Source organism: Pectinophora gossypiella, chromosome 16 (assembly GCF_024362695.1).
Source record: "Pectinophora gossypiella chromosome 16, ilPecGoss1.1, whole genome shotgun sequence".
Classification (NCBI taxonomy): Eukaryota; Metazoa; Arthropoda; class Insecta; order Lepidoptera; family Gelechiidae; genus Pectinophora; species Pectinophora gossypiella.
Genome location: NC_065419.1, coordinates 14,383,518 through 14,407,059, shown reverse-complemented (window position 1 = coordinate 14,407,059; position 23,542 = coordinate 14,383,518). Strand labels below are relative to the sequence as shown.

Sequence of the window (23,542 nt, the reverse complement as noted above, 5' to 3'; positions counted from 1 at the left end):
GATAGTTTTTGGAATTATTTATTTTTATTTTGGTGCAATAAAGTGTATTTGTATTGTATAGCTTTAAAAATAAAATGTGTTACTAACGTACAATCCCTATTTCACCCCTTACCGGGTGAGAGCCTTCAGCACTACCCCTTCGGCCGGCCAAGTAGTTAATGCCATCTGCGGCACAGCAAAAATCGCCAAAAAAAACCTCTCTTGGTCGTTTAGAAAAATTTTTATTTTTGTTTACGAAGGGGAAATCCTCATGGATACCTCGCCACCCGGGGGAGCGACGAGGTTATGTCGGACTCTTACCGACTAAAACCCCTCCGATGGCCCTCTGCTGCGCATGTCGGGAAGCTCCGGGATCTCTAACGAACGCACCGGTGCTTCCCTCGCGCCTGCTATAAAAAGCGCGTCCCGGGGTAGGTCCCCACCCCTACGCCATCCCAGTTTTACGGCAATGCGAGGCCATGTCACAATGCCGTCCCTCCCGGAGACCGTATGAAGAGCGGCTCGGGCCCCCGCCCTTACCACTCACGGTCTCCAGTGTCCCCTTTCAGTCGCCTTTTACGACAGGCAGGGGGTACCGTAGCCCTATTCTTGCGCCCGGAACTACAGGGCGGCGTTTAGAAAAACCTAACCTAACCTGACCTAACATAATTAAAAGCGTTTCATTTTCTTTAAATAATGAATATTTTGTAGTAATTAGGAAACCCGTAGTCTATTAAAGATATACATAGTTTACAAACTGTGCCACCCCTTTTTATCCCCTTAGGGGTTGAATTTCACAAAATCCCAATATAAATAAAATGAAAAAAATAAAAAATTGTTTATTTTCAGATGATTACAAATCCATAGATTGTCAGTAAAAAAATACATAGTAAGCATTTACGTCCTAAAAGGAACCTCCATGCAAAATTTGATACTCCTAGCTCTTGTAGTTATTTTTGTGATTTCGTGAGTGAGTGAGTGATCTTTCGCTTTTATATAATACCTCTAATGATATAGATTCAAATATCGAACTCTTTGTTACTGGTGGTCAATACTGGCAACCTTGCCATATCGCAATAAAATATTTTTATTCATTGTTGAAAGTGCATTTCTTCGAGGCAATGACGTCATAAATCGTCTGAAACAGATGTATAAGGCCAATGATGATGAAGTTTACGCGGTTATTATCATAATTAAAGCACATAATAACGGGTTCTTACCGCGTTTAAATGGGGATATGAGACTCCCGATATTTCGACACTGTTGCAAGTTCCATGATCACGGGATGACTGATGAGATTGGAGTGGAGTAGGTAGATCCATAATTTTCTACGGGCAGACATATCTGTCTACCCTCTTTCCCCCCATATAATTACAAATACAAATCAATAATCGATATCCCCATTTAAACGCGGTAAGAACCCGTTATTATGTGCTTTAATTAAAATATTTTTATTATCTTTATTTTTTGACTTATTTGTTATTTGTTGCAGAGGGAAGCCGGTACTGTGGAGGCGGGCGAGAGACCTGCAGCTACTGACGGCGGGAGGAGTGAGGGTCACGAGGGATGACCGAGTCCACGTGTTGCATGACGACTGTGAGTATTATCTTTAAAAAATAGAAACTAAAAGCATAGAATAGAGAATAATACTACGTATTTAAAACACATAATACCGGGTTCTTACCGTGTTATTATCAGGGATATTAGACCCCGGAAGTAACATATCCCTGATAATAACGGGGTAAGAACCCGGTATTGGCCCCGATTATTGCAGACACCTAATTTTACTTTAAGTTATACCTGTCTCTTTCTTATCCGCCGAAAAGGAAAGGGACGGATGATTGACAGCTCTTAATTTTAGGAAGAATGAGTAAATGAATCAAAAATTTATCTCGCTGGTATGCAAACCGTTTGACGTGTGTTGTCAACTTAATTCTGTCGGGTTATTGGCCGATGTAAAATTTTTAGACGGTTGTTTTAGATTTCTGCTTAAAATTGACGTGTCTGCCATAAATTTTGTGCCTTTATGTCCTTAGAAAAGATTCAATACGATGTAAACCGGCGTGCGTGTATGAAACGATTAATGAATGTGGAGGAAACAAGAGAAGTGTGTCAGGATCGAAGCAAATGTAATTCCATAGTCTCTGCTTACCCCGGTGGGAAATAGGCGTGAGTTTATGTATGTATGTGTATCTATGCTTATATCTAAGAAACAAGTTTACCTATCATTCCACTGGTACATAGTACTATGAATGCGGTGCCGCTGGGTCGATATAAAAAAAGAATTCAATAAAAATTGTCCCATAACTCACTCCTGAATACGACACTGGATGTAAACCCTCAAACCGGAAGTACAGGCAATTGGCAGGTGGAACGATTTATTTATATTTCTTTACCGTATATCGAACTACAATTTTTTACTCAATACTGCTGGGGATGATTCAGCTCATGATTTTGAGTTACCATCAAGTGGACTTTTTCTTCGGTAAACTGATGAAAATGTTAGTGTTTTTAAAGTTATTTTCAGTTCCTTACTTTTGCGACAGAAAAATCCACTTGAATTATAAGCTGAATCATTCTCCTCAGTATTCGGTATGCTGTCACTAACACCCTGTATATGAATACATAATTTTCCTAGTTTAAATTTTCCTAAATCATCACAGAATCTAATCTAATATTATATTACCAGCGGAAGAGCCCCTGCAAGGGCCGGGAATCGCCAAGGGTGGCGACGTGTGGGCGCTGGTCATCAAGTCAGTGAAGGCTTCCGACGCTGGCCTCTACATGTGTGAGCTCAACACTGAACCGCCTGTCAAGAGCTTCCATAGACTTACTGGTGAGCACATGTCCAAAATATATACACTGAACAACCGGTAAGGACTTCCGTAGACTTACTGATGAGAACATGTGAAAAATATATACACTGAACCACCCGTTAAGAGCTTCCATATGCTTACTGGTGAGTACTTACACGTCAAAAATACCACCACCTATTAAAAGCTTCCATAGACTTACTGATGAGTTGCCAAGTTTCTTTTTTTTTTATTACTACTAAAATAAAATAAAATCTTATTAGAAAACCAACTACATCTTTAGCGACATTGTTCAACCTTTGATCTCTCCGAAATAAAAAGTGTAATTCCTTCTGAATTATTTTTCGTAGACAGTTATTGAAGTCTGTCGCTGGTAATTTAATGGGTTTCGCAACTATTTCAATCAAAAAGTTTTTATGAGCATGTAACTTTGTTAACGTCCAAACTTATTCGCGATGAAATTTTGCAGAAGGATAATCTGAATTGTTACTAAGGCCAGCTGGGTCTGCATGGCGAGTGACGCGAATTATATCGAGGGCTTCGACCAATGGACGTAGCGAATACTGTCTACGTAGATAGACATCGGACGGCTATTGGTCGAAGCCCTCGGTATCATTCGATCAGTGTTGTCCTCTGGGTAAATTTTCACTGAACCCTGGCCTTTTTTGGTGAGTTGCGGCACCCATATACCTTTATGTTTTCCAACTAAATATTAATGTGTGTATATTTTAATGTTGTAAATGTATATGTGTGTCGTAGGTTTTACCTAAATAAACTTTTTTATTATTTTTTTATTCGCGGGGCCCGCGGTGCGGCTGTCGTACCGCGATGGCAGAAACCCACATTTAAGCAATTCATTTTTAAAGAAGTATTTATTGCAATTATTGTACTGTTTTCTAGCAAATAAAACTATTCTATTCTATTCTAATTTATCATTTAAGTGCGCAATGTCAACGAATGTCAAATAGCAATTTTGTCATTTTAGACGAATTGTTTCAATGTGGCCGTGAGCCCTGGTAGCCCAATTGGTACACTGTGAGGTCGCAGGTTCGAATCCAGCACAGGCCTAAATTAATGAGTGTCGAATTTGTTTTCGAATCCATGTTTGGATTATAAATGATTATCACATGTTCAGCGGTGAAAGAAAACATCGTGAGGAAACCCACATTCCCGACAAATGCATTTTTGGAGGTATGTGACCAAAGTAGTTGCACATAACCGCGTATCTGCCGGCGGATGCCCTTATGGCCTCAGCGCCCAAGTGAACGCGTTAAGTGCCTCCCTCCGCCAAAGAACACACACAGGCTCAGCCTAGTTCAGTCATCAGTAACCTACCTTGCACCTTATTTCTAATGCTAAATGAATTCAATTATGTCCTTATTACACAATACATAAACTATAAACTCACGCATTTTTTCTTGCAGTGATATCAAGAGGCCTGACGCCCCCGGAGAATCAGAACGTAACGGATAGCTACTCTGCCAATGTTCCGACCTTGTCCTCCCTGGCTCTGGCCCACAACTACACCGACTGCTGCATAGGAGCCAACGTTACCAAGAGCTGTTTGGGCTTCTGCAGCATTCAGACCATCTTGGAAGGCACTGGCCAGGATCCCGAGACCTGCCAGCCTGACTTTCCAGCTATTGTCAAGTATGTTTCAATCAATCAATAATACTTGATTGCACAACGACATATACAAAGGACATAAACATACGAATAAAAATACGCACAATAGGCGGCCTTATTGCTAAACAGCAATTTCTGCCAGGCAACCTTAGGGTGAAAGAAGTTTATGCATTGGAGCACGGGATGGTGCAATAAACATAATAATGATACCAACGTAACTAAAATATACCGTAAATAAATAAATCAGTTTTAGTTTTATATATAACATAAAATATGTGTATATAACATTTATGTTTGTTCAGTTTTATCTGTCTTTTAACCTACACGGTGGCCAAGCGGCAGAAGGCCATAAGTATGTCGAACTTCATTCGGAAAATAGATTAGCATAGAGACCTGTATTATAATAATACCTATATTATTTTACACATTAACATTAAGTTATTTTGTACCTACTAACACCTAAAGATCCAAATCCGAAAAAAAAACATTTATTCATTTTTGTTTTCGTTAAATATTTTTTTTTATATATTATTTTTTCAATAAGTATTGCTTTTTTTGATGAATTGTTTCGATGTGGCCTTTTAACACTCCTGATCCCAATATTAATCAGTAATATTGTTACTTTAGATGTATGGCTGATGGCCGTAATCATGTCCCATGCTGTGTGCAAGAGAGAGTACCAGATATCTGCCAAGACGTCTGCAGAGGAGAGTTCACGCCAGTCACGGACAATATAAAGACGCACTACTCCTGCGCAGCGTATATGGAGAAGACCTTGGCTTGCATAGTCGAGGGCATTGGTAAGAACTAAAAAAGTAAACTCAAAAATGTTTTTATTCATTAAGTAATATTTTTTACATACTTAACGTCTCATCCGCTAATGAGCAACCTATTCTAAGGAAAATACCCAAACTGCAAAAACAAGCAATTAAATCAAAATTAGTAAAAGCACTGCTTGAATTAAAATAATGTCATCGTAAAGTATGACACATAAATTTATGTTGTAACCAAGAGATAAAATGGTATTTACATGTACATAGTATAATCAAACATTGCTAGAGCGTACTCGCAAAGAAACTGGTGTCAGTTTGGCGAGAGAATTTTATGTGCAAAAATGTATAATTTATGATTCAAATAAATTAATTAGAAAAAAAACCATCTAAAACTACTGCAGTTTTTCACAACTTGTAGCCGAGGAAAAGTAGCTGCAAGAAAAACTTCGGCACAGGGCTCTGGAATCTTAAAAAGAAACAAGAAATGTTGAATGCAATATAAATGAGTTGGCTCAGTAACAGGTCTCCCTGTTACTCACCAACCAATTCATCACTAAATATTTAGATTTGAAATATGAACTGTTTATTTGCTTAAAATGATCTTTTCATCTGACCAAGAAACGTCCTTAGCCTACTAAAGAGTTTATTTGGCAAAATAGTTGTTTAACCACCTTGGTTTCCTTGGTTAGTGAAGGTAGTTCAATATACCTACTCGTATAGTGGTGGTTGGTTATCATCCTCCTGCCTTTATTCCATTCTAGGTGTGGTCGGCACAACATGTATTCCTCATCCATTCATTTCTGTCAGTCGTCATCTCAGTACTCACACCTTTCACACACATATCCTTCTTTACAAAATCCATCCACACTTTCTTGGGTCGTCCCCTACCCTTATGTTCTATATGGATTCTATATGTGATGTTGGTAAGCCTGAAATTGACATTTCCAACTTCTGAGAATAGAGCTATCATTGCTACAGTATAATGGCCTCAGTCAGTGATTGAACCTTCGAGCTTACGATCCGGAGGTCCCGGGTTCGAATCCCGGTGGGGACATATCACAAAAATCAGTTTGTGAGTGGTTTGGTTAAGATATTGCAGACTGATCACCAGATTGTCCGAAAGTAAGATGATCCGTGCCTCAGAAGACACGTTAATCCGTTGGTCCTGATTACTACTTACTGATTTAAGTACGTAGTCGTTCCATGAGTCGTGTGAAGGGCCTTTGGTGGCTCAATAGTAACGCTGACACCACGGTTGATGAGGTTGGTAATAATAAACCCAGAGGATAGACAAAAATCCTTTCTTGTGCCCAGTTTCTAAAACTGACTTACCCAACCTTGAAAGAGTTCAAACGTAATAAAATCTTGATACTTAGCAAATAATTATCATCATATTTCCAACAGAATTGCTTCCCAGCCCACCAGAAGATGTAGAAGTGGAACCACTGAATGAAAAACAGCTGAACATTACATGGAGTCCACCAGTTGAAAACACAGACAGCGTCACAGAATATGTAATCAACATCACCACCCTCCGCTCATTCGATGCCCATCCCATCGAACCCTCTGAGAGTACCATCAAGAATACAACGATGAAAATGTCACAACCAATGACGTACAAAGTAAACGCGAACAGGACCTTTTTGGTGATAAACGATTTGCTACCGTTCACGATGTATGAGATTACTGTGACATCATACAATATTCACGGATCAAGCTTGCCTAGCTACGCTATCAGGTAAGGCTGCTTTGCAGCGCTATTTGAAATATTTGCTTTCAACAGAAACGTATAACTACTATAGGCGATAGAAATAAAACGACGGAATAATTTTGGAAAGAAGCGCGTTCGGAGTGCCGCTCGATAGACCGCTCGATATATGCGACAGTAACTGTGCGGCTTACAACCGACGACTGCCGTAGGGGCAGGCGCTCGGTATATAAAAAATTAACGAGCCTCGCATTAGGTACCTACTTCGCGGACCTCAGACAGCGCTTGTCTTTATTTAAAATAAACCTTAAAGCAACATCATTATAAATGAAATAAGGATGCATGATGCGTCGCCTACAACTACAAATTCATTTGTTACTACAATTACTTTTAACCAACTTCAAAAAAAGGAATTAGGCGCATTAGGGCTAATTCTCATTAAGGCAACCGACTCGCAAATGGACTACTTCTCATCATGGCAACTTCAACTACCTTGAAAATCTACTCAAATAAAGATAGGTACTTTTAACGAAACGTCAAAAAGAAAGTTTTTTTTTGAGTTTGTATGGACGCGGTAACGTCGTACTCAGTGTTACTTAATTCATAGATAAAATTAGAAAATAAGTCGAAAAGTACCTAAAATGAGATTGATTTTTTATCTTGTTAGACTGGCTTTCATTTTTAGACTATTTTATAACTTATCTTCGACCCATTCAAATATCCTATTATAAGATTTGTTATATTTCATTGTTTTAATAACGTACGTATCTGGTTTCTCACTTAATGTTGACTTGTGTCAATTATTGATGTAAATATTTTAATATTTGTACGCGTGCATGCATGCTGAACGCATCACAACACTCTTATGTAAATTATTTTAAAACCTTTTCATATTTTTATGTGTTCTCGTAAATAAATTGATTTGATTTGATATAGGTACGCTTCACGGCGTGGCATTGTTAGACTAGTTTCTTTTGGTTTGGCATTCAATATAAAAATAATATTGTTTCTTCGATAAGGTTTAGAAACTAGTTGAACAACTGAAGAGGTTAATTATTATTTGAGTTGAAAACTTACTGAAAGCGTGTTTTTACAATTTGTCTATTACTTCACAAAAATAAAATACCTCTAGATTAGCTTTGGGGTATCAAAGCAATTAATTTATAAATGTCTGGCAACTTTTGTCTTAAAATTAAAATTAAGAAATATTCTGTTTCTCTAACATCTAATTTTGGTAAAGACTACTCTCAGTAAGTTTTGCTTAATGAGCTTCTTTTAAGCAGCCGATGTTGGCAGACTTTCATACTTTTGCTCTGAAACACAATTGTAAATTACTTTTCATATTATCGAATGATCAGACGCCATAGACGTCGATAAAAAAAACAGTAAATAAAAAAAATAAACCGACTGCAAAATCTGTCAAATAAAAAGTAAGAAATCTAAATTCTGAAGTTGAAACCAGCCACATCTTTTACATCCAAACCCTGGTTATGGTCCAACTTGCGCTCCCGTATCGGACAGTGGATTATACAGTCATGAACGAAAATGCCTCGTTGCTTAAATCGTCTTCAGTAGACGGACTAAGTATCTAACGACCTAAGTATTTCTTCAGCAATAAAACAAGTCTATAATCAACCACGACCTCTTATAAAAAAAATCCGTCCACCCTAAAGTTGCCTGGAAGAATTTGCTGCTAAGCAATAACCCCTTGTACCTCTGCTTTTTATATCTTATAATAATTGTTGCATATTATTATATATTATAATAATTGTTGTTTGATATTTGAATCACATTATATATAGAATTCTTTTCATTAACATACATACATACATAAACTCACGCCCGTTATCCCTAATGGGGTGGGCAGAGCCACAAGTAATCAAAGACAACTTGCAGCCACTGTTGATACGATGTCTTAAGCTGGATATGATGAACCTTATGGTGATAAGGGATCAGCCTATCACCCATAACATTAGTCCATCATGTTAGAGGACACAATCCCTCTGTCGGTTTTTACGACATGCCCGGGAAGATAAGCAGCTGAACGTTTTCTATGTTTTTTATTTGCTCCCAGAACAGCATAGAAGCAAGCAAGCTTTTCATTAAGAATCTTTTTATTTTGATTGGAATAATAATGGGTGGAAGAAGTACGTATAATTGTGCCTTAGTGTAATAAAAAGGGTCATCATTTATACCATCATCATCATTGGCCACAGCATCTATCGTAGATGATTGTTGCAGCACTTGTGATTCTACGGGTTCCCGCAGCGCCGCCGATGGCTATAGAGCCCTATAGCAGCGCGGCATTTCTTGCCACATCGTTCGCACACAAAACGCGACTCCTCAGGAGGTGGTAAAGCATGACGAAGACTTTTGAAACCTGAAGCATTTATACCAAAAACAAAGATAATAGATGCATTATATCTTTTATCCATAAACAAAGAAAATCTGTACAGCGCTATCTATATTGTTTTTGAGGAACGTAGCCTGGAAAGTACCTCATTGTCCTTTATGTTGGTTTCATGGCCAATAAAGTGTTTTGAATTGAATCTTCTTTCGTATCGATGACAAGTCGAACAACGCGATTTATAATTTATCAACCCAATGGTGCTAATTCCTGTAAATACCATCTAATTTTATTTTAAGTTATATCTGTCATTTTCTTATCCGCCGAAAAGGAAAGGGACGGGTAATCGACAAGCATAAAATTTATGGAACACACGTCAATTTTAAGCACAAATCTAAACCAACCGTCTAAAAATTTTACATCCGTCAATAACTCGACACAGTTAAGTAGACAGCACGTCAAACGGATTACATACCAGCGACGTACCTTTTGATTCGCCCGGGTTATTCATTCATTCACTCATTCTTCCTAAAATTAAGAGCTGTGAATCATCCGTCCCTTTCCTTTTCGACGGATATGAAAATGACGGATATAACTTTAAATAAAATTTGGCGGTGTCTGCAGGAATCGGGGCCATTATGTTGCCACGGCAATAGCACGGCATTGAATTAAAAACAATGTTAACTCTTTTAGGTCGTTGACCTTAACACCAGGCAAGATGAAGCCGACGGAGGTAGCGTCAGCACCCAAGCTGCCCGATGTCCGAGGTTGCTGCGTGTCCGCCGGCGTCAACCATTATGGTTGCGTCGACAAACTCTGCGATCCCACCAAGACCTTCGAAATTGACGTAAGTCAGACTTATTGCCATTACGGAAGTGTCACCATGGTTCATTTATATGTCTCATTGTAGATCATTGGAATTTATTCATTTTATTTATTTACATTTCAAATACATTACAGTGCAGAAGCGCCAATGCGCCGTGAAACTTTCATAATAACATAATCAGACTTAAGAGACATAAGTACAAATAAGGTGACTTAACTATGTACAGTTAAACAAACAGTAAACAATACCAAAACATATTTCACTCATCATTCATCATCCCGCAGAACCTCAGACACACATACGTCCACTCACTCACAAACAGATTACACTCTGGAGCTGATGCAAAGAGTGCGCGCCACATGGAAACATCAAACAACGGTTGTTGTTGTTATGTAACAAGCAACACAAACATAACAACAGCAACGAAACACTAAACAACAAACGTAATTTACAAAATACACGACCCACTAAAAAGCTTTTCAAAACAACAAGCAACACAAACAAAACAACAGCAACGAAACACTAAACAACAAATATAATTTACAAAATACACGACTCACTAAAAAGCATTTTATTAGTATTGCAATTAGATTTTTTCAAATGTCGCTTTTACACATACATAATTTAAGATCACGCTTATTTGAAGGAAAAAAAGAAAGAAAGACACCTGTAGGGTAGACAGGTTCATAGAAGTAGTAGAGACCACGTAATTCTACTTACTACCATCCTGTACACCACTATCGCTTCTTCTATTCTCATCAAAGTAAATGCTCTTACACTAAGGTACTCAGCTGTTAATTAAAAATATTGATTTTTAAGATAGAATGAATTTATTGACTTCATTGCAATTTTTAAACTAAGGTACTCAGCTGTTAATTAAAAATATTGATTTTTAAGATAGAATGAATTTATTGACATCATTGCAATTTTTAAACATCAATATTACAACATCAAAAAAAACACACACTGTTTTTAAATGTTTAATTACTTGAAAGAGGTTGAGAGCCATATCTCTCTAGGACACATTGGTGGCACCAGCAACAAAATGTATGCAGTTGGCACTTAGTGTTGGATACGCAACGACAGTTGTCTTGTTGGTTGCGCAATCAACAATAATATACAAGCAACATTATTAGTAGGTACCATTTTCACTTATCACAAGCATCATACAAATAAGACGCCAACGCACTGTGGAATATTTGGGTGTGTTTCGGATCAAAAATCTGTAACTCCGTCAATTTTAAAGATAGAGCGATGTAATTTTGCACTAATATAAAGGAATATATAAAAATTCATATAAGTAATGTTTGGTGAATTGAAATTACGCGTAATTTTTTTTATTAAATAAAGAAAACTCACAATCGTTTAAAATTCTATATATTTATTGAAATTTATATTTTTAGTTATATTATCTTACCTGTATTTCTTAACACTAATTACTCAATTAACATAACTTATCATATTAATGATAAAATAAAATAAAAAATGGTACAGTACCTATAGCTATACATTATGCTAAACATAGAAATGAATCAAAATTTTCTTAATATTATTAATTTAACTAGCTATGTAATAGGGTTTCTTGTTAGGTTCATTCCCATTTACACCTGGTAATATGGTGGAAATATTGGACAGTTTCTTTCATCTGTAACGTTCCTGAGATACAGATATTGTGCTTTAGATAGTTCCAAGTCGATGAAAACACTGAATGCTTCTTCATCTGTAAGCGTTTTGATTATTTTTGCGTTATCAAAGTGATTCAAAACGAAAAGCTTTTTTTCAGCATCAGCCAACCTTAATTCTTCAACTAGTTTTGCTTCCGTTCCTTCTCCCATAGAACGCAATCCTTGAAGATATCCGCCCAGAATGTGCTCCAAACCATATTCGTTCATCAAAATAGTGTTTCTTCTTTTTTTGCTTGATTCTGAAGAATCTCCATAATTATGTCACACACGATTGAGTCTGTTGACACGTTTTCTGATGTAGATATAGTCACGGAATATTCAGAATCCAGCTAATTTGTGTTATTTTTTAAAAAATATATTCTTATTGCGTGCTGCTTCTTTCCAGCGTCTATTAAACGCAGGGATGATAGTCTGTTGAATTTTACCAATTATAAAACATATATTGTCTTCTGATACTTGTTTTTCCTCCAAATATGTCGAAAGTGCCGCAGTCGTTTTACCGCCTTCTATATAAGATTCTATTAATTCACGTTTACTACAGTTAAAAGTAGACATTTTGAAGAGTAAAATAGCCGTACTATACGAAAATACCACTGAAATTGTAATGGAAACATATTTTGTTACCTCCCTTTATATATTGTTTCAGAATGTGTGAATTAATTCAGATATCTATTTTCTCACGGAAAATGACACCAAAATGATAAAAACTTAACAATATAAAATAATCAATTGATAAACTATACCACAAAGTATTGTTAAATCAAGTCAACCACGAAACCGCAATTGATAGCAATTTCCGTACCCTGACTAGGATTCGATTTTATCTCATATCTCCAAAGTTCGCAAAAAATCGCAGCTAATTTTTATATATGTTGTTGATAAGTAACTAAACTATCAATTAACATTAAATTCAAAGCACCGGTAAACGCCGGTAAATGTTAAAAGCTTCGACGAAGTTGAAGAAAACCTTTTTTTTCCTCCATTTCTTCTTTAATTTTTTTTACGTATATATTCGTATTAAAAACAATCAATTTAATTTGTTTAAATTTTCCGATAAATAAGCTTTTCAAAAATATATAATACCATATACCTTTCATTTTAAATTTTAAAACTATCTGACTTTGAAAATCGTCAATGAGGAACTTGATATTTCCCAATTTCATGAACCTTAACTTTACCACATGAAAACAACTACTTTCACCAAATAAAATATGAATTGCGCTACAGAATATGAATCTTCGACTTTCGAACTATTATATTACATTGATAGAAGGACCTATTTCAATTAGTGAAAAAATGAATTTTGATACGCGTTTGTTCTACCATATTCCATAGTGCAACGCAATATCATTGAAAACCACTAAATCAGCAACTAATGGTCCCAAAAAACCATGGTCAAAAAATAACACCATCATGGGATAATTTCACCATTGCCCATATCCACTTCACGACCATTTGTGACTAACGCATGATCACCCAGAATGCCGTCTTTTAACCTCCAGCTGCAGGTCACAGATCTGATGATATGCGCACCCTGGGCGGGTGTCACCTTCGGGTGTTTGGCCAACGGGATGGACCATACCCCCTGCTGTCGATCTCGGGGACTCCCAGAACCCTGTCTTCCGTTATGCAGTGGAAACATCACTACATTGGATTTCAATCACTTCAAGTGAGTATTTATGTATTTGTTGGTCTATCTATCGAATCTGTTACTAATACTAGGTTAAGCTTTTTGTTACTACCTAAATATAGACTAGTTTCCGAAATAAATATTTTGAATTTGAATTTGAATTTTGAATGTATTCTTTCTGATTCTCTATATTCGATTCTGATTGTGATGGAACACGCTCACCTAGTCAATGCCTACAGAAGATTTACACGAGCACTTTTTTTTCACGACTACCCTCATTTCCATCAGGTGCCTCCGCTACATGTCGTCATACACCAACTGCCTGCTCCAAGGCTATGGCGTGCTCCCAGGCCCGCCGTCACGGCTGCATCTCACCAACATTGACACAGACTACGCCGTGGTTCACTGGGCCCAGCCGGCGGCGTTAGCTGATACCGTGCAGTACTACAACCTGCATTACAAGAGCCTTCAGGCTGGGGATGACTATAGAGTATTGGAGAAGGTAATATACACATAGAAGAGTTCAATTATTTTGTTTATAAAATGAGTGTGTTTTTTTTTGTATGCAATAAAGAGTTTTTGTATTGTATTGTATGTTGATTTCTTTGAATATATAACTGTAATTTAATTTAATTTAATTACATAAGTTTAACGGCTATTTTATTGTTACTGAAAGTAATGAATTAGTGTTTATTAAAACAATATTTTTTTCTCAAAATAATTATAATGAAGTTAAGTTAATATTTTTTTCTTTAAATATAATATAATTAAAATTAAATTGAATGAGTCTTGAATGTGAATGAGTTGAATTGTTGTTGTGTTGTTAAACAGCTACATTCACCATACATCCTGGAAGATTTGGAATCTAATACTGACTATGAGATCTACGTGGAGGCAGTCAATGAACACGGAGTGGGGGAGGCGTCTCCTAGACTCATATTCAGGACACAAAGCCAGGTGAGTCATAAATACCGTCACTTATTTATTTAACAGCCTCCGTGGTCTAGTGGTAAGAGCGTTAGGCTCACGATCTGGAGGTCCGGGTTCGATTCCCGATGGGGACATTGTCGAAATCACTTTGTGAGACTGTCCTTTGTTTGGTAAGGACTTTTCAGGCTTGAATCACCTGATTGTCCGAAAAAGTAAGTTGATTCCGTGCTTCGGAGGGCACGTTAAGCCGTTGGTCCCGGCTATTAGCCGTAAAAACACCTCCACCAACCCGCAGTGGAGCAGCGTGGTGGAGTATGCTTCATACCCTCTCCGGTTGATTGAGAGGAGGCCTGTGCCCAGCAGTGGGACGTATATAGGCTATTTATGTTTTTATGTTTTATGTATTTATGTATTTACTGCCAGCTCTTGGATCGCCAGTTGCCTCAATGAAACGCGACGAAATGTCACTCAAAAATCATGAAATGTAATGTTTTTAATCACATCATCATTTGTTTTATGTGTTTCTGTTGTTTACTTATTTTCTTGTTTGTTTTTTTACTGCACTTAAAATAATGAGAGGGTAATTGCGAAATGACGTAAATTCAAAAATGTTACATTGACCTTCAACAAGTTTATCCATGATAATTACGTTAAATAAATGATTCTGATTTCTGATTGGCTGCCGTCAACATCAACATAGCATCCGTTTTTAATCTCAATATAGGTTTTGGGAAGAGTTTTACTGTAGTGATTTCTTCTTCTAACAGCTAGTAGAAGAGGAAGAAGAGGCAGCGAACGCATACAACGTGACAGCGTGTTGTGAGCGCGTGCAGTTGGCGGGAGTGTGCATGCCACTGTGCTCGTTTGACGCCAAAATGTCTGACCTGAGGACGCTCGCGCCGCTATGTGCGCAGGAGTTCCATAAACTGTTGCGGTGCGGCGCTGGAGGTCAGTCTTATTTAAATCATAATGCTTTCATTATCCCGTTTTTCACAGGGTCTGCTTACCTAACCTGAAGATTTGACAGGTTCAGTTTTTTACAGAAGCCACTACCTATCTGACCTTTCAACCCGTGTAGGGAAAGCCAGCCCAATACAGGTTAGGTCACATACCTCCGAAAATGCATTTCTCGGGAATGTGGGTTTCCTTACGATGTTTTTTTCCACTGAAATAATTGCATTTTTGGTTTATTTTCATTTTATAGTATTATTGGAACATTTCCATAACTGCAATAATCTCATAGGAGTAAATATGTGATACAAGCCTATTTTTTTTATATTCCATTTACCATATCAGCAGGTTTTGCACGACAACCGTGATCTTTATCGAGGGCTTCGACCAATAAACTCTATTTCCCAAAAACTCTTTCCTCAAATGTCTATTGCTCTCAGGTCGTAACCATGAAGAATGCTGCGCAAGACGCGGCGTGCCGGCGAACTGCCGCGGGGTGTGCGCTGGCGCATACAGCGGCGGCGTCAACACGTGTGTGCCTTACATCGGCAACATCGTGCAGTGCTTTGAAGAAGGTTTGTTGGCCCACATAACATAAGCTCACGACTATACAGGGTGATAGTGAAATCGTAACGAAAACTTTGAGTGATGACTCAAACTATGATACTGAGTTGACATCAAGTGGAATTTTCCGTCGCAAAAGTATGGAACTGAAAATAATTTAAAAAAAAACTAAAAAAAAAAAAACAATTATTTTGCGGCGAAAAATTCCACTCAGAATCATAGTCTGAATCATCCCCCTTAGTATTCGTTACGATGTCACTAACATCCTGTATATTGGGCTAGTCAGAGATACATCCATTGCAATATGAGTAGTGAGGCAACGTGATACCTCATTAAACGCTATCGGCCCACTGGGGTCGATTATAATACAATCCTCTCAGGAAACGCCCTGTGTGTGTGTGTGTGTGCGTGTGAGTGCATGCGTGCGGGCGGGCGTGCGTGCGTGTGTCCGTGCGTGCGTACGTGCGTGTGAGTGTGTATGTGTGTGGGTGTGGATTACAACGCTATTACGTAGATAATTAGGTTCAACCATTCCATAATTACTGCGATCGATAACACTTTGCGATTAATTACAGTTACGGTCACCTAATACATGAAAATCCATGGATATAATTAAATGGATGATATTCCATTTCAATTTGTATTTAAATTGGTATAAACAAATTGGTATTCAGATTTAATCATCTTTAATTTGTATTCGTAAAGCATTGAGGATCATAGAGCAATGTCAGTGAATTATACTAATTGAATTCAATTTAGAATTACAAACAGTTAACATAACATAGAATCACGCCTGTCTCCCCGAAGGGGTAGATTGAAGTGTAGGACATAATACAACCCCTCCTTTCCATCAATAGGGTCATGTAACTAGGTTCAAGATAAATTATGAAATTCTGATTTATACTAAATAAAGACAGATGTAAAACTAACGAAAAACATTATTTTTTTTTCTATTGAATTTATTTATGTAATAATAAGTCCGACAATTTATCACGTTTTTCTATGACGTCAGTGTGCTTATTCATACAAATTCCATAGTAATTTCGTGTTATGTCGTTTAGTAAAAAGTAACTGATTTGACTAATTAGACACTAGCCTATCGGAGGGGTTATGTAGCATTCTCCATTCTCCACCACGCCATCAGGTCAAAGATGATGAGATGTTAAATACTTGTCCTATTAACATAACATAAGCTCAGGCTTTATCCCAATAGATGTGGTCAGAGATACATTCATCGCATAAATGTAACTTTTTTAAAATTGCTGTGCTCACCTTATGTTACCAACCTTCTACCATGTGGAATGCTAAGTATAAATGATTATGAAGGTGAACTAAGTACCCACACCTCACTGAGCTGCGAGAACAGAGAAGCATTAAAACATTCATTCATTATTCGCTGAGAGATGTATTATAACATTTTTAATAACACCACAATCCTCCTCAGGAACCGGCCTCCTCCCGGGCCCACCTCGCGAGCTGCACGCGGTCCTCTCCCCAGACCGCAAGCTGTTCTTGGACTGGTCACCACCTCAGGACGGTGCCAACGCTACGTCCTATACAGTGCACTGGCAGAGAGTCGGCAACAACTCCCAGCCTTACTACTACAACATGCTGCAGCTTGATAATGTGAGTCTTCTCCTATTATTATTATACATTTGTGGCGGACCTGACTAGTTGACCAGCTAGTTCCGCCCACAAGCAACAGATGGCGCCACCATTCAATAATGTAGTCCTGAAACGCGCTATCGATGTTGACACATCGTGACGCATATATACAACTTCCAACATGACTCAAGTGGTTCGTCGATCCCTAGTCACACTACCAACTTGTAGCTAGCGGGGTGCTATGCTCTGTTCGGTACTCCGAAAATATCCTTTGGCGGCAAGCACCCCGTCGCCGCCAAAAATTATGAAAAAAAGAATAATATGAATTTGAGTTGAATTTGAATCGTGGTATCACTGTTTCGTGTTCTAAACCACTGAATAAGACTTTAAGAGTTTGAATTCATGTTTAGATCATACATAATTGACATCACGTGGTTTCCAGGATTTGTGTCTGGTTAATGGCAAATAGGCTTGCCCCCTATCACATCGGACTGAAACACAGCTGCCGACGAGAAAGAAAGAAAGAAAGAAAGAAAGAAAGAAAAATATTTATTTCCCCACACAAAAACATTGTACATGACAATTTACTACTTTAAACTGACAGATTCTGTGAAAGGGCTGATGCCTAAACTAAGTTAAAAACTTAAACGGGTGAGGGTATTCTATCTGTACACCCTTTTCTGGGGGTACTCTATACATTATTCCCTGTATTTCTTTTATATGGGTTGTGAGGTCAATGACCGATCTCATCAGTAATCGTGTCAGGGAAACTAGACAGGTCACCATCGCAGGATAATAGTTTATAGTTTACTAGCCCCCTTGGTATTCGGCATAGCAACCGCGCGGCGCGTATTATATCGGGGGTTTCACACAATGCGTACTCCTTCGTCGTTTGCCTCCATAGATATAATTCGCTAAGTGTTTCTGAGGTCATTCGCTATGTACGATCGTTTTGGCCGTGTGTACGTCCTTCAGACGGCGTTAAAAAACTTCGCCACCACATTCAGTCCTCTACAAAAGGGAGACTTAATCTATCTAAGTACTTACCTTCTCAATCAGTGCTTAACTTTTCTAATCATCCGACCTTACACTAGGCAATAGTGCTTCGAGTTAATCCTAGAACCTAGGCTTAGTTCTAAAGAAGCATTATAGTTGGAAGTCTGGAACTTGACAAACAGCTTAAGTTAGGATTATGTAAGTCAGACAATAGCGCCTCCAAGTTGCGAAGTCCTTTTATTTGACAGGCGTCTGTGAGGAAAGATACCTTTGCATTGTATTGCATTATATTTTTGCTCATTTTATAATTTGTAGGTAAGTACTTTGTAAAATAATTCAGAACAGAGTACATAGCCCATATTTTCTAATTGATCAACGAAGTTACGAAATCTCGGGAGCGATCGGTCATTGGACGGCGAACGCTGTTTCTCCTTGCTTCAAACGGTGCGCCAGCTATTGACAAGTGTCACTCCAAGCCAAGAGAAAGGATTTCAGGCGGGCTGAAAACTTTGTCTAATAGAATGGAATATACAATAATACTATGTATGATAACGGTAATTCTCCGCCCCGCACCAATTCGTATCGGGCGCTGAGCTAGATTTACCTCACCCCCTCGGGGTCTTACTTTAGTATAAATGGCCGTAAGCCGCTGAAGAGGAACTCGTTTGGCACAGAGGGCGTGCTGCCGCCAAAGGATGTTTTCGGGGTACCGAACAGAGTATAGCACCCCGCTAGCCACAAGTTGATAGTGTGACTATGGATAGACGATCCACTTGAGTCATGTTGGATGTTCTATATATGCGTCTCGCTGTGTAAACTTCAATATCACGGACTGCATTATTGAATGGTGGCGCCATCTGTTGCACGTGGACGGAACTAGTTGACCAACTAGTTGACTCGTTAGGCAGCACACGATCAGAATGATATTTTTGTATGGATTGTCCGAGGTGTGCTAATAGGCTGGCCACTAGCCCAAACACTACCAAAGCATAGAATATGGAATAATACACCAGCGGCTGAGCAAGCTCAAAATATCCCGCCATCGGTCTTACTTTAGTTTTCAATTGTATGGGCATCAGACATCACACAGACAGATGCGTATGTACTATACCGTCTACTATTTACCCGCAAATATCCCCTCCATATCTCCTCTGCCAGGGCTATAAAGAAGACACATTGATGTGCGCTCGTCAATTGCTTTTCTATGTAAAAGTATTGACCTTTTTTATTTTCTGACACAGAAAATGAACGTGACTGACACGCTCACACACATCGGCAACCTGGAGGCGAACAGCACCTATCACGTGTTCGTGGTGGCGGTGAACGACCACGGCACCTCGCTGCCGTCCAGCATGCTGCTCATCAACATTACTGATAGTGGTGAGTTTTATTCACTAATAACTCGGACAAATGGAGACCTTTAAGGGGTGAACAACAGGGTTTTTGCGCTGACTTATTGTCGATTTGCCACACTTGGATAACAAATGGGTAGCGCTGAAGCCTCTCGTCTGGTACATAATTTAACATAACAGGCCTGAGGGTGCCCAGTTGGGCACGACCACGGCTCAGAACGTCGTCAGAGGAGACTATAAATGAAAGAATTAATCGACCCTAGTAGACCGATAGCGATAAGCAGATAGCGCGGTCAGTATTGGTGTCCTGAAGTATTTGTTGCCGTGAGCTGATTGGCCACGTCTATGGCTAGGAGTAATTGGGTCATCTGTATCGTATATTAGGTGTCTCTAGAATGAGCTACTTACCTATAGTTTCTTTATGATATTAATGTTCTTGGGGGTTAAAATGGTCACGTCGAAGCAATTCATCTAAGAAAGCAATATTGCTATTTGACATTTGTTTGCATTGCGCACTTAATTTTATATATGCAAAAATGACAAATTAGAATACTGTTTTTTAGATGAAAACAACAAAATGTTTCTTACTTTCTATAATGATTGTGTTGGTTTGATACTAAACAAACACATGCATTTATGTCCAGTATCTCAGCATTCTACAATCAGGCTTTCCTTACTAGTATTTTAGGGTAGCCTCGACACAAACATAAAGATTTTTTTTTTCTCATAACGGTATTAAAACCTAACACCCTTATGTTGTAAACAGGACAAGAGAAAGAAGTGAAGGGCATCCCATCACCACCACACTCTCTATCTGTGTCTTCCCACTCCGCCACCTGGTTGACTCTCAGCTGGCAGCCACCGCAGTTCTCGCAGCCGGATGAGAAAATCACGTACACGTAAGTTTATGTTCACCATTTGGCCGGACAAATGGAGGGCCCATTCATTATCAACTATTTACCAACGTAGTCAACTTACCCGAAGTGGGCTGATGGCAATAAAGAGTGAAGGAAACAGCGAAAGAATTATCGAATCTCGCTAGCCAAGTTGCAAACGATTATGGGAATCGACAGTGACAGTAAATAAAATAAAAATGTATGGAATTGACAAGTTGACATAAATGTCATGTCAATTCCATACATTTTTACCACTGTTACTGTTGGTTGTCAAAATCGTTGCCACTTGGCCTTAGCCCCTGGATCTAAAAAGGAATAGAGAAGATTCTTGACTTCCGTGAATAGTTCTGTTCGTAGAACGTGTGACTTACATCGTAGCGTCAAGGCTTCGGGGCGGGGGCTCTAAATCACAAAATTATGTGTCTACACTCAGCGGGATCCCCTGTCTGGGAGACATAAGAGTGATGCAGAGAATTAGATCTGGATTTGTTCTACTGAATTATGCTGAAAACAGAATTTGTTCCGTTAAAAAAACGGAAATATAAAGTTTTCTAACCGACCTCCAGCCAGCGGGATATTTACCAAAGTTAAGTTTGATGAAGTATAAATTGGTATTAACTTTTAGATCTGTATTTATTCTGTTCAACAAAACAAAAAAAATACTTCTGACATCCTTACTTCAGCTACAATCAAGCTGCAATGAAACCTCCAGTCAGCGGACTTTTTCTCTACTTCTCTACTATTAAGTCCAAGGGGCTAGATTTAATTTGCCGTTAATTTCTCGTCTTCTGCCATTTCAAGAGTAACTTCTAAGTATAGACCCTTAAGAGTCTACGTACAGTCATCTAGTACTTCTTCAATATTTTCCTTTTCCTCCACCAGGCTGTACTTCAAGTCGCCAACCCTACCAGCTGCGAGTAACATCACGACTATAACGACCACAGTACCAGGACACACCCTGGATAAGTTGGCTCCGAACACGCAGTACGTCGTCTGGGTTAAGGCTCATGCTGTCGCGGGAGACTCCTTGCCTTCAGAGACTTTGTTGGCTTGGACTGACCCGGCGTATCCAGCTTATGTTGAGGTTAGTAGGCACTATTCAAAAGTGATTGTGGCGAGTCAAACTAGTTTACCGGCTACTTCCGCCCATAACCAATAGATGGCACCCGCTAGCCACAAGTTGGTAGTGTGACTAGGGATCGACGACCCCAACCGTGTTATGTTCGAAGTTGTATATATCCGTCGCGCCATGCAAACTTCGTTAGCGTGTTTTAGGACTGCATTGAATGCAGTGCGCGCCATCTGTTGGTTATTGACGGAACTAGCTGGTCACCTAGTTGGGTCTGCTACAGAGAACACAGTTTCGTATAAACAAAAATGTAATTTTAAACCAGTTTCTTTACTCTTCTGCTTTAAAGGATGTGGATATGACTTCTATCAATATGATAATACTGCCCATGCCAATATTGAAACCACCAGTGATCTGTGAGCTTTAAAATTATTAATAATGTTGTTATAACATGATTAGAACTATTAAACAGGAATCACTGTAAGTGTGGTAAGCAGACCCTGTGAAAATGGAATAACGGGATCTCTCTATTATCATATACCTACTATTCTATTATATTATATTCTATATAATTAGGTAGGTACCAGTTTCAGTTTAATTCAGCCGCAGCCAAGCTATGACTTGTTCATCAGGAATGTCAAGTTTAGCTACTACAGTTTGAGTGTATTTGGCGAAGTTATGCAAAATTTAAATAGAATTGTCTACTACTTGGGGTAATAAAGTCCTCATTAAACCTTAGTGGCAGAGTTATTTATCGAGCCGCCATTAGCCCAAAGGCCAATAACGTGGCTCAAGCTATGAACAAGTAATGCCTCTTGTCATAAACGACCCTTCTACTTCATAGTCTTTAAATCTTTTCAATCTGCTCAGATGTTTGTTTCTCTGCAGCCGCCGACTGTGAATCCTGTAAACCTGGTGGTGGAAGGATCCAGCATGACTATCCTCTGCATCGCTATGGGGACCCCTACACCCACCATCTCACTTTACATATCTGGTAAGTATGATGTAAATGCTTTTCTTATAAAAATATTATTTTTGTTTCTTTTTTTAAGTATTTATCCGAATTTGATGTTTATTTACATGGAACATGAACTGATATCCGACACCATGTCATATGTCAGACAAATGAGTAAAAAAAACGTAAATAACTCAAGTTAGATATACATGCGCCCCTGAATAAACGAGATTAACCATGTAGATAAAGTGTAACAATAGGTATGTAGAAGTTACCGAAAAGCAACGATAAAATTACGCACTAATTCAAATTCAAAATTCAGATTCAAAGTGACAGTGATAAAAATGTATGGGATTGACATGTCACCTTATGTCACACCCATACATTTTAATCACTGTCACGGTCGATTGTCACTTTGAAGCTAAAAATCGTTGCAATAAGGCCTTTGGATCTAAAATTTAAAGGAATAGAGAAGAATCTTGAACATCAATAAACGTGAGATTGATATAGGTGACATCAGACATGTCAATCTCATACATTTTTACATACATTTTCCTCGTAAGGCCGGGATTTCCAGACATAATAGTTGAACAATGCTAATTGGATTTTAAAAGGACGTTCGTTCGATCTTACAACTACGACACACGTCAAAAAAAGACTGTTGTATGTCATATTGGTAATTAGAACTAACGGCCTCCATGGTCCAGTGGTTTGAGCGTTGGGCTCACGATCTGGAGGTCCCGGATTCAAATCCGGGTGGGGACACATCACGAAAATCACTTTGTGATCCCTAGTTTGATTAAAGGACATTACAGGCTGATCACCTGATTTTCCGGA

At 38.5% G+C, this 23,542-nt stretch overlaps 1 protein-coding gene across 4 annotated transcripts in view; it reads left to right on the top strand.

Moving 5' to 3' along the window:
* The window catches only part of LOC126373760 (Ig-like and fibronectin type-III domain-containing protein 1), a 216,641-nt gene that overhangs the window by 176,914 nt on the left and 16,185 nt on the right, over positions 1 to 23,542 (top strand). For 3 of the 4 annotated variants that reach the window (XM_050020030.1, XM_050020031.1, XM_050020032.1), the window contains 16 exons: positions 1,472 to 1,575; positions 2,669 to 2,815; positions 4,217 to 4,442; positions 5,046 to 5,218; positions 6,596 to 6,929; positions 9,940 to 10,093; positions 13,260 to 13,426; positions 13,676 to 13,889; positions 14,219 to 14,344; positions 15,085 to 15,265; positions 15,709 to 15,843; positions 17,277 to 17,458; positions 19,675 to 19,813; positions 20,552 to 20,684; positions 21,564 to 21,765; positions 22,639 to 22,744. In XM_050020030.1, the coding sequence (XP_049875987.1) occupies positions 1,472 to 1,575; positions 2,669 to 2,815; positions 4,217 to 4,442; positions 5,046 to 5,218; positions 6,596 to 6,929; positions 9,940 to 10,093; positions 13,260 to 13,426; positions 13,676 to 13,889; positions 14,219 to 14,344; positions 15,085 to 15,265; positions 15,709 to 15,843; positions 17,277 to 17,458; positions 19,675 to 19,813; positions 20,552 to 20,684; positions 21,564 to 21,765; positions 22,639 to 22,744 (2,723 nt within the window). The remainder of the gene's footprint in view (positions 1 to 1,471; positions 1,576 to 2,668; positions 2,816 to 4,216; positions 4,443 to 5,045; positions 5,219 to 6,595; positions 6,930 to 9,939; positions 10,094 to 13,259; positions 13,427 to 13,675; positions 13,890 to 14,218; positions 14,345 to 15,084; positions 15,266 to 15,708; positions 15,844 to 17,276; positions 17,459 to 19,674; positions 19,814 to 20,551; positions 20,685 to 21,563; positions 21,766 to 22,638; positions 22,745 to 23,542) is intronic. The other variant, XM_050020033.1, reaches the window with a different exon arrangement.